Source organism: Suricata suricatta, chromosome 17 (assembly GCF_006229205.1).
Source record: "Suricata suricatta isolate VVHF042 chromosome 17, meerkat_22Aug2017_6uvM2_HiC, whole genome shotgun sequence".
In the NCBI taxonomy this organism is placed as follows: domain Eukaryota; kingdom Metazoa; phylum Chordata; class Mammalia; order Carnivora; family Herpestidae; genus Suricata; species Suricata suricatta.
Window position 1 is genome coordinate 3,706,249 of NC_043716.1, and position 11,751 is coordinate 3,717,999.

At 52.9% G+C, this 11,751-nt stretch overlaps 1 protein-coding gene across 1 annotated transcript in view; it reads left to right on the plus strand.

The window, feature by feature from the left end:
* Positions 1 to 11,341, plus strand: part of USP43 (ubiquitin specific peptidase 43) — a gene marked incomplete at its 5' end in the record, with an annotated part of 54,034 nt that extends 42,693 nt beyond the window's left edge. Inside the window, 3 exons of the mRNA XM_029929169.1 lie at positions 847 to 1,011; positions 9,637 to 10,613; positions 10,847 to 11,341. Coding sequence (XP_029785029.1) covers positions 847 to 1,011; positions 9,637 to 10,613; positions 10,847 to 10,957 — 1,253 coding nt within the window. The remainder of the gene's footprint in view (positions 1 to 846; positions 1,012 to 9,636; positions 10,614 to 10,846) is intronic.
* Positions 11,342 to 11,751: the final 410 nt, after the last annotated feature.

Genomic DNA, 11,751 nt, shown 5'->3' on the forward strand with positions numbered 1-11,751 from the left:
TTTTTTTTTTTTTAATGTTTTTTAATGCTTACTTATTTTTAAGAGAGAGAGAGATGGCAAGCAGGGGAGGGGCAGAGAGAGAAGGAGACACAGAATTGGAAGCAGGCTCCAGGCTCTGAGCTGTTAGCACAGAGCCCGATGCGGGGCTCAAACTCACGATCCTTGAGATCATGACCTAGGCCAAAGTCAGATACTTAACCAACTGAGCCACCCAGGTGCCCCCTTTTTTTTTAATTGCCTATATGTTCTTCCTAATAATTGTTGGAAGACAAGAAATTACACCAAAATGCCCTAGGAGGGCTAAATCCACCCTAACTCAAAGTCTGCCCTCCTTTTATAGAAGATAGAACAAATGGAAAACCTAGCCTGTTTAGAAAATTAGAGATGGTGGCAAGTAATGTCAGGGAAAACACTTTTTTTTTTCAAGTTTTTATTTGTATTTCTTTTGGGGGAAGGTGGTGTGGATAGAGAGAGAGAATCCCTGGCAGCTCCGTGCTGTCAGCACAGAGCCAGACGCAGGGCTCAAACTCACGCACTGCGAGATCACGATCTGAGCTGAAACCAAGAGATGGCCGCTCACCAGACTGAGCCCCCCGGCCCCCCAGGAAAAGCATTTCCACCCATTAGTGCCCTGACCTTTCTGTGCCCAAATTTCCCTGAGTGTTCGGCTTGGTCACGTGACCAGTCTGTTGCGGGTTCCTCCTCTGGTCGTGACTTTTGCTTGTGTGATCCTGCTTTGGATGCGCAGCCCCGGGGCCCGGGGAGTGGGAGTCTGGCTTCGAGAAGCTCCTCTGCGGACCCCGATGGGCTGGGTCTGGGCTCAGCCTGCCCTCTGCTTCCCCGCAGCCTCCACCAGCTCGTCCTTCTCCGACCACTGGCTCGTGCGGCTGGGGAGCAACAGTGGCAGCGCCAGGGGGAGCCTGCTGTCCTGGAGATCCAGCCCCGGCCCCTCCCGGCCCCGAGCACCCGACACTCCCATCTTCGCCGATGGCCTCTCGGATCAGGAAAAGGGTACGTCCCACCGTGTCGGTAAGATTGGGTGATTTTATTCTCATTTTCTGTACCGACCACTGTTCCCCGGTTTTGAGTGTGAAACTGTCCGTCAGGGGCGCCCGGGGGGCCCCGTCGGTTAAGCGTCCAGCTTCAGCTCAGGTCACGATGTCGGAGTTCGTGAGGTCGAGCCCCGTGTCCGGCTCTGTGCTGACCGCTCGGAGCCTGGAGCCTGCTTCACATTCTGTCTCCCTCTCTCTCTCTGCTCCTCCCTCCCTCACACACTCTCTCCGTCTCTCTCAAAAATAAGTAAGCATTAAAAACAAATTTTTTTAAAGCATCTGTCATTAGGAGAGACATCCGTGTCTTGTGTCGGGTCTTCCGTGACCAGCCCTCACCCTCCTCCCCCTGCCCGCTGCCCTCCAGCCGCAGGTGTGTTCTTTCTCTGCTCCCTGGAGCTCCGTCTAACGGGGAAGATCATATGTAAATGAGTGGGTGCCTGTAATGACCTGGTGTAAAGCAGGGACACGGGGAAGTGAGTAGATCATCAGAGGAATGACAGAGGAACCCGTCCGAGGAATCCAGGCTGGGGGTGGGAGGGGACGGATGCCGGGGCCCCGTTAGATGGGGCGGGTGGGGTCCTTCTGCGGCGGCAGCTTCGGAGCAGAGGGCTGAGAGAGCGAGGGAGATGGGGAGGCGTGGAGACGGACGGGCACCTGCTCCCGGCAGGGGCGCTCCGAGGTGGGGGTGAGCCCAGGATGTGTGTGGGAGGCAGCGGGACCGGAGCAGCGGCCAGAGAAGGGAGCTAGAGATCAACGGGCCGGGCCTCAGCGTGCCTTTGGCTCATGGTCCCAAGTTGGTGTTTTGGCCCCAAGAACAGAGAGTAGCTGTCGGGGGATTCTGAGCAGGGATGTGATTGCTCTGCTCTGTGACGCCGTCATAGGGGATGGGGACAAGGGAGGGAGGCTGGGTGGGGGGCTGACTGCGCTCATCTGAGCCAAGGGCAGGCCCTGGGACCAGCGCGCTGGGTGGGAGGCGGCCGGAGTCTGGCTGTATTTGAAGACGGAGCTGACAGGACTCGCTGCTGTGGGCGTGAGAGGGGCCGAGCAGGCAGGGAGGGCCGGAGAGCAGGTTGTGGTGGGGGAGGGGAGGGGAGGAGGCTGGGTCAGTTCCGGAGGGACATCCGAAACTGCAAACACAGCGATTCTGGGACTCTTGTACGTCGTCCAGGTCCAGATGGGAAGCAAGGTGTTGTCAGGAGTAGACGGCATTGGAAGGCCAGGGAAACAGGACAGGAGTAGAGGCTGAGCCCGGCCTCGGGAGACCCCCGCAGGGCTGAAGCGGGGAATCCGCTCCCCCCAGGGCTGGGGTTAAGGCACAGCAGCTGCAGAGAAATGCCGGCTGACCACAGCTGGTGTTCATTTTTCTTCGCCAACCGGCACCCAGAGCACGTTGGCATCCTAGTGATGCTGTTAGGGCTCCGATGAACCTCTCCCCAGAGGGAGGAAATAACCACAGAAGCGATCCATCTGTAAGATCTTGAGCATGTGTGTCCCTGTGCGCCCCTTTGCTCAGAAAGAGGCGACACGCACTAATCACTTACAGTTTCCGTGTGTCCTCATAGCTCCCGAATTAGCTTTTAAAATAAGATTTTTCGGGGGTGCCTGGGTGGCTCAGCCAGTTAGGCATCAGCTCTTGATTTGGGCTCAGGCCATGATCCCAGTGTTGGGGGATCGAGCCCCGTGTTGGGCTCTGTGCTGAGTGTGGAGCCTGCTTCAGATTCTCTCTCTCCCTCCGCCTGCCTCTCTCTCTCTCTCCTTGTTAAATGGGGAAAACAAAGAAAATAAGACCATGTGGAAACACCGCTGGGGCCCTAGGCAGAAGCCCCAGGATGAGTAAGGCCCCCAGGACATCAGCCTTACGGCGCAGGTGCTTCTGATCCTAGTTCTTCTCTATGACTTTTATTAAAAGGGCCTCCGAGGTTTTGTTTCTCACTTTCTTCCCAGATACTACATTATTTCTGTTTTTACTTCGTCTTTAAAGGTTATCTGGGAGGTTCAAGCATTTATGATTTTGGGGTCTCTCCATAACTCTCTCTTTCTAATTTTGTGGAGGGTGAGCCAAGAATGTGGTTTCCAAAAGCATTCCTTTATTTTGTCGGTGTTCTGTGCACGCCTGAAATAGTGTCAACTGTGTCGATTTGTAGGATATGAGCTTTCGGTCGTAACTTAGATCAGGTGAGTCGATTTTTGGATTCAGTTCACTTTGTCTTTACGTTGGTCTTCCCAGGGCTGCCTTGCTAGAAGGAGGTGTATTGCACCTCTCTGTCTGGCTGTATTTTTAATCAAGTTTGCCAGGAACTTTAGGAGTTTCTGCTTGATGTTATTCGTTGCCTTGTTAGTAGGTGTCTGTAAACTGATGACTGTTCAGTCTTCTTTATAAACCGTCTGTTCTCAGTGTAATGTGGCTCTTTCTCTTGCTTCATTGCTTTTAATCTTAAATTGCACCTTGTTCAGGATTAAAGTCCACCCCTTCCTCCTTCTTCCGTTTGCATTTGCCTGGTTTTGCTGTTCTCTTTCGCTTTATGAATTTTTCTCTTAGTTACTTTTAAGTGGTTTCTGGTGAATGCTATGTTGTGATTTTATTGCTCTTATTTATTATTTTTTTGAATGTCAACACCGAGAGCCTTACAAGGGGACGTTCAGTCCATTCGTTCTTGATGTCACTGATGAGGTTTTGGGGTGATGGTGGGGTGTCCAGAGCCGGCGGCCAAGAAAGAATTCTTGAAGACGTCTTTGGTGCAATAAAGGTGATTTTAGTAAAGCCTGGGGACAGGACCTGGACCCTGTGGAGAGACGGGTTGTGTATTTGGGAGTTGGGGGAGGTAAAGTCCAGGGGAAGTTTGCAGTGAGATTTCCATGTGCTGAGAGAGACTCACAGATCGCTGAGGCTCGGGCGGTTTTCCCTCCAGCAGAGCCTTCACGTGGAGACGGAGGAGCGGCTGACCCGCTGCCCAGCATCTGTCCGCGGGCTGCAGGATGTCAGGAAACCTAGTTTACCCACCGTTTCCTTCTGCCTGTTCCCCACGTCACTGTGGAGTCCCGGAGACGGAGTCCATAGGTTTCTGGAGATGAGGGTATCGATAAGGTTGGCTTTTTTTTCCCTGCCAGTTTACTAAGATGTTTGTAAACTGATGAGCCTCCGGTCCTGTAGGGCTGTGACGTCTGTCAGTCCACTGTTTTCTTTCCTCTCCTTGGTCCTTGGGCAGCCAGGGGAGCCTGCGGGACGCCACACACATCCCACCAGCCCGCCTCACGTTCCCTCTTCGGTAACAACCCGACACCTGATTTTCTTCCATTCACACCATTTTTTAGTTATTATTTCTTTTTTTTCCTTTTTCCTTGTTTTTTACTGAGTTGATCACGTTCTTCTTTGTTCCTTTTTTCCCCCTTTGTTTGGAACTCCTGTTCTTTTGCATCTTGTGTGTTTCTTTTAAATTCTTAACTGTGCATCCAAGTTCGTTAGCATCTAGTGCAATAATGATTTCGGGAGTAGATTCCAGTGGTCATCCCCCAACCTGTGCGCTCCTGACGCCCAGCCCCCGTCTAGCCCGCCCCCACCCACAGCCACCCCGGCACCCCTGTCTGGTCTCCGTGTTTAAGAGTCTCATGTTTTGTCCCCCTCCCTGTTTTCATATTAGTTTTGCTTCCCTTCCCCTACGTTCATCTGTTTTGTATCTTAAATTACATACGTGAGTGAAGTCCTAGGACATTCGTCTTCCTCTGACAGACTACTTTCATGTAGCATTAATTGTTACTTTGTCCCTCCCAGTGTGTAAATGCATTTTTCTGTTACCCGGATACGAGAGACCAGACTGTTCTGTTCTGTGAGTCCTTCTCTATCCTGCCTGCCTCCTGACCTCTTCCCCAGCCAGAGGCTTCCCATCATCCCCCGCCCCCCATAGTGAGTGCTTTGAACCGCTTTTAGTGTTCCCTCTGGTCTCTTTTCTTTTTTAATCTTCCTTCCTTCCTTCCATTCTTCCTTCCTTCTTTCTTTTTTCTTCCTTTATCTTTCTTTGTTTCTCTTCCTCTTTTTCTTTCTCTCTCTTTCTTTCTTTTTTTTTCTCTTCTTCCCTCTCCCGTCCTTTCTTCTTCCTTCCTCTTCCTTCTTCCTCTCTCTCTTTTCCTTCTTTCCCTTCCTTCCTTCCTATTTCAATTTTTAAATTTTATTTAAATCCAGGTTAGTTAACATACAGTGTAATAATGATTCCAGGAATAGAATTTAGTGATTCATCACTTCCCTACGACACCCTGTGCCAATCCCAACAAGTACCCTCATTAATGCCCATCTCCCCATCAACTCCCAGTCTGTTCTCTGTATTTCAGAGTCTCTTATGGTTTGCCTCCCTTTCTATTTTTATCTTATTTTTCCTTCCCTTCCTCTGTGTTCATCTATTTTGTTTCTTAAATTCCATATATGATGGGCACCTGGGGGGCTCAGTAGGTTAAGCGTCCGGCTTCGGTTCAGGTCATGATCTCATGGTCTGTGAGTTCAAGCCCCGCATCAGGATCTATGCTGACAGCTCAGAGGCAGGAGCCTGCTTTGGATTCTGTGTCTCCCTCTCTCTCTGCCCCTCCCCCACTTGTGCTCTGTCTCTCAAAAATCAATAAAATTTTTAAAAATATGTGTTTTAATTCCATATATGAGTGAAATCCTATGATCTTTATCTTCCTGGGACTTATTTTGCTTAGCACAATACACTCTAGTTCCATCCACGTTGCAAATGGCGCGATTTCATTCTTTTGGATCGCTGAGTAACACTCCATTGTTTATCCATTCATCCGTCGACGGACCTTTGGGCTCTTTCCACACTTTGGCTGTTGTGCAGGCTTTTCTCTAGGGAGATGCTGTTTGGCTTAATCATTGTCTCTCCGACTTTTCAGATTTCTGTCGTTCGCCTGGTGGCTCCCCTGGGTCCATTCTCTGCGTCTCCTCGCTTTTCCCTGTGTCGTCTCTTGGTCACTTTGCTCTCGGGTGTGAGATCGCCTCTCCCTTCACCTTTCCAGCCGCTAACTTGAGTCTCAAACACGACCCTGCGTGCCTTCAATGCGTTTACTGGATTTTAGGACCCAGAGGACGTTTGCCGGTCCTCTCGTATTCTGTATTTGAATCTCCCTGGGACCTTATCGCTTGTCCGTTTTCTCTGTTTTTTGAATCCTCCGACTGCTGGACTCACTTATGGGTGCTGTCGTTTCTTCTCTGTTTGCCCACTGGGGCTCCACCCCACGCTCCCCTGAGTGGAGGTGACTCTTGGATCGACGGAAGGGGCGGTGACCTTGGCCTCAGAGGGGGACAGAGCTCGGCTCAGCTGAATAGCTTGTCCTTACCCTCTAGGGTCCAGAGGAACGTCGGCGGGGAGAGGGTCAGACAGCAACCAGAGGGAGAGATGCCTCCAAATACAGAGGGGGTCAGAAGATGACGCGCCTCCTGGGGAAGCTATTCCCCCTTGGCTGCAGCCTGGTGGCCTCGCCGCTGCTTCCCTGACGCACTGAGCTCACTTGTGCCCCAGGGCCTTTGCACTTGCTGTTTCCTGTGCCTGGAGGCGGTTTTCCCCAGTCTCCACGTGGCATCCTTCCCCCTTCTCTCCGGCGCCTCCTCGCTCCGCAGCCCCCGCTGTCTCCCTGCCCTCACCCTGCCTCTTTCTGCAGCACAGCTCTTAGCACCGCACCCCACGCAGGCCCTCCCAGCCCTGGGAACACGTCCTTGGCACACAGCAGGCTCTCACTACATGTCTGTTGAAAGCACAAGTGGGTGGCTGTCAGAGGCACGATGGAAACCCTTGGACAGCCTGAGAGCTGAGAGCACTAGACCAGGAGTCTTGTCCTGAGGGCTGGGGGCGGCGGGGGCGGGGGGGGACGCCCCTGCTCACCGCACACAGCGTGAGGTCAGATCAAGGCCTGATTTCATAGCTGGGGATAGAAACCCCCGCAGGGACAGATGGCGGGTTCCTCAGGGCAGGGTTGACTGCTCCGGAGCCCGTGCGAGTGGGGCCGTGGGCGGGGGCCGTGCCCACCAGCCGCACGGGCACCGTCAGCGTGAGGAGCCCTCCCCAGCCCTGGGAGGCCCGTCCCACAGGCTCCGGGGCCAGAACCTTTAGGAAGGACTTAACCATTCATGTCCCCCACGTGGCCTAAGGCTCTAGACTCTTCCTTCCTGGTTCTCCCGGCACCTGGGCACGAGCAAGCCAGATTCCCTCCTCAGGCGTCTCAGAATGGCACCTCCGCCCCTGGCTCCCAGCCTCCAGGAGGTCCCCCGGGGAGGAGCCAGGGGGGCACCGTCCCCTCCCCTCGGAAGGTGACACCGCATCAGTGTGGGCACTTAGTCGTCCCTGCTGCTCTTACCCCCAGGGGCCAAGGTGCCTCCTTCCTGCGGTCTCTAGAAAGAGGCGGAAGGAAGGGCTTGTTGCAGGGGTGCTGTGGGCCGGGCCCAGGCCTTTCATCTGGGAGGAGGGCACTGGCTGCCAAACCACCTAGCCGCCTGCCAGGCCCCCGGTGGGCTGAAAAGCCGAAAGTCTCGGCTCGGTCCTGTAATACAAGCAGCGCTTTCTGCCCTCCCCAGGGTTGCAGAAGGGGGAGGGCTGCATATGTGTCTCAGACCCCAGAGGTTTGGGGATTTAATGGTCGAGCAACAGGGCCCATGAACAGTGAAATTGCAAAATGTTTTGGGTGAATTATGTCTATTGCTGGCTACAGAAATGCTTTAAAGAAAACAAGACCGAGTCGGGAAAAAATGTAGGCGATTAAAAACTACCAGAAATAATCCGTGGAAGGCGAATCCCCCAGGAACCTCGGAGGTGCTGTCTGACCCCTCCAGCCATTGCCAGGCACTGGGACTCTGCCTTCCGGTCATTTCTTCCCCGGGAGCCTGGCTGATGTGTCCCGTGCTGTGCTTTCTCTACTGGCACGGCGCGTACTGAGCTGTCCCCTGTCCTGAGAATCAGGTCCCTCCTCACAGAGCTGGTCCCGGGTGGCCGTGCTGCCCACTGGGGCTTTTTCTGTGGCATGGCCCCCGCTCTGTGATCTGAGCGGTCAGCTGTGGGGGAAGGCTTGTAGGGTTGACCCGGGTCTTTCTCTAAACACACGTGACTGTCCCTGCCCCGAGTGGGTTGTGTGTTTTAGGTACTGTGTTCTTTCCCTCCGTGATTACAGGTATCTTACAAATGAAGGCAGACACTGCAAGTTGCTTTTCCTTTTTTCACATTTATTATCATGTGAAAATACACCTAACAAAGTTTATCACTTGAAGCTTTTTCAAGTGCGCATTTCAGTGATACTCCGTACTTGTTTCACAGCCATTGCCACTACCCGTCACTGTAACTCTTCATCTTGTAAATCTGAAAGCCTCTGCCCGTTAAGCAGTAACACCGCTCTCTCCCCCTTCCCCACGCCCTTGGCCGCCACCTCAGTACTTTCTGTCTCTCGGCTTCGACCGCTCTGGGTACCTCGTGTGGTGGAATCATGCAGTGTTTGTCTCTTTGTGATTGGCTGCGGACGCCCGTGAGAGTCCACATGGACTTCAGGATGGAGTTTTCCATCTCTGCAAAAAGTCCCATTGGGATTTTGATAAGGATTTGCATCGAAGCCGGAGATCGCTCTGAGTAACGTTGCCGTTTTAAGTGTGTGGCCTTCCAGTCCATGAACATGGGATGTCTTTCCATTTATGACATCTTTAATTTCTTCTTAATTTTTGTAGCTTCTTTCATAAAAATATTTTGCTTCCTTGGTTAATTCCTAAGTATTTTATTCTTTTTTAAAAAAATTCTTTTTAAGCTTATTTATTTTGGAGAGACAGGGCGTGAGCAGGGAAGGGAAGGAGAGAGAGGGTGAGAGCAGGAATTCCAAACAGGCCCTGCGTTATCAGGGTGGAGCCCAGTGCAGGTCTCAGATTCATGAACCCTATGATCATGACCTGACCAAAAGTCGACGAATGCTTGCAGACTGAGCCGCCCAGGCCCCCCCGATGCTGTTATAAATAGAAGTGTTTTCATAGCTGACTATTTCTTAAGGAAAACCATGCATCGTTGGTTACGTGTGTATTCCCTTTAGAAACATTAGGATTTAGGAAAGAATTAAGAAGAAAATCAGTCATACACAGCATCCCACACCCCTCCCCCGACACCTTGTCATTTTAGCGTTTATTTCTTCATGCTTGTTTGTACGTTTGCGCATGCATGTAACACACACACGTGTATGTATTTTTGAAAGTTGGATTGCACTGTTTATCTAGACTCTTTCTCATTAACTATTACATACGAAAAGTGTCTTTCCAACCATACACTGGTGTTGCAAAACACGAAGGGAAGATGTAAGTGGCACCTCTGATAAAATTAAATACACAATTTATTAATTTTTCTTTTTAGCCCAGGATAGGGTGTCTGAGAATCTCACATTTGAAAGGTACAGACCCCTAATTTAACCCGGAAAAGGAAGGACTTTTGCTGAGCCTCCGCAAACATGGCCGCTTCCGAGGGCTCGAAGCTCAGCCGATACATCAGGGTGCTCAGCCAGTGTCCGTTAGGTGGCGGCAGTGTCGCTCATGGCCGCCGGGAGGGTGTCTGGCCACTGATGCTGTCCGTGTCTCTTGCAGGAGAGCTGGAGTCCAGGCGTCTGGTGCGGGGCGTGCGAGGCCGGAGCACCAGCATGAAGGAGCCCGCCCCTTCCAGGGCCAAGCAGGGGGCCTTCAGGACCATGCCCCTCCGGTGGTCTTTCAGACCCAGGGAGAAGCCGCCCGGCACGTCTGTCGAATTGGTGGAGTACTTGGAGTCCCGGCGGAGACCCCGACCCACGAGCCAGTCCATCGTGCCGCTGCTGACGGGGGCTGCCTGTGAGGACGGGGAGTCCGCTAAGGGTGAAGACGGCGGGCAGGCCCCGGCGCCCTGCCCCTCAGGCCTCCCCGCCCCCCGTGCAGCCCCCGGGACCCCAGGGGGTCTAAACACAGCCAGGAAAGCCAAGGAGAATGCCAGTCAGGAGATCAGGCTCCCCAGACGGTTTGACCTGCCCCTCGCGGTGATGCCCTCGGTGTGGAGTGAGAAACGAGCCTGGCCGGAGGGCCAGAAGACCGCCAACTGCAGGGGAAGTGGCCAGGCAGGAAGCCTCAGCCGAGCACCCTCCCCCACAGAGGCTCTGAGCACCACGGAATTATCTAGAACCAGCGCAGATGGCCGCCAGAATGCCCGCGCCAAGATGAGGGCTAACGTGGATGGCAGGGACGCTGAGACAGACCGGATCCCACAGGGGACCCTCACCCTTCTGAGGTCCATGTTTTCCAAGAAGGAGAACAAGTGTGAGCGGCCAGAGGTGGCCCCCCAGGCACCCCCAGTCTCCCTGGTGAGCAGCAGGCTGAGCCCGGCTGTGGACGAGCAGGCTCGAGGCCCCTGCCCTTCCCTCCGGGTCCGGGACAGCCTGGCCAGAGCCCCCACCAGCCGCCCGGAGAGGGATGTGTGGTCAGCACCCAGCTCTCTCCGCCTCCCTCGGAAAGTCGTCAGGCCCACGAGGGCCAGTGCCCTGGGCCCGTCCCCGAGGACTGTCCCAGCGGAGCACGCTCCTTGGGGCACCTTGCAAAAGGTGAAATACCACACTCTTTCCTTGAGTCGGAAGAAAACGTTACCCGAGTCCAGCTTCTGACGGCGTGTTGCAGTTGTGAGATGCTTGTGTGTGTGTGTGTGTGTGTGTGTGTGTGTGTGTGTGTGTGTGTGTGTGTGTGTGTGTGTGTGTGTGTAGAGAGTGGGCTTTGGAGAAGCCAGTTGTCTTGGGACCCCGGAAAATAAGTTTAGTTTTGTTTTGGTGTCTGCATCTAGATTTCCAACACAGCATGTCCAAATACTTTCCTGAACGGCTGGTGCTTTTACCTGTGCAGACCACCAGAGGGTGCTGTTGGGTCAGCATTACTATTTCAGGGCAAGAACTGATGGGTTTCCAGAATTCCACGGCCACGTCCCTACCTCAGGAGTGATTTGGGTGTGGGCCAACTTTACAGCCACGTCCGTAAGAGTCTTCAACGTCAAGTCAGTTCTTGTCATTGGCTTCTCTTATTCAAACCTCTAAGTGCTTCCCTGGGAGAAAGCGTTCAAGATGCCAAAAACGTGAACAAGCGAGATTCTCGGAGAGAGATGGAGGAGGAGTGAGTGAGCTAGGAAGATATTTAATATATAACAAGATACTTGTATGAGTATTTCTCAAGGTATTTAAAAAAAGAGAACTATTTTGATACTAGGAATAAAGGAAGTTCTTTAAAAAAAATTTAAGCATAAGACCTATGTACAAGTTTAATAAAAGCCCATCAGTGAAACATGTGAATGGCTCTCTGAGTTATTCAAGGCTAACAAATGACCTTTTCCCCCCCCCAAGGATTTTATTTTTAATTTTGTAAGTAGATTTCACGCCCGGCTTGGAGGCCAGTGTGGGGCTCGAACTCACACCCCTAAGATCAAGATGTGAGCTGAGATCAAGAGTTGGGTGCTTAACTGACTGAGCCCCCCAGGCGCCCCTCAAAGCTTTTATTTTTTAAGTAATCTCTATACCCAACATGGGCCTCGAACTCACAACCCAGAGATCAAGAGCTGCCTGATCTGGGGCGCCTGGGGGGCCCAGTCGGTTAAGCGTCCGACTTTGGCTCGGGTCATGATCTGAGCTGCACCAGCACTCTGTGCTGACGGCTCAGAGCCTGCTTTGGAGTCTGTGTCTCCCTCTCTCTGCCCCTCCC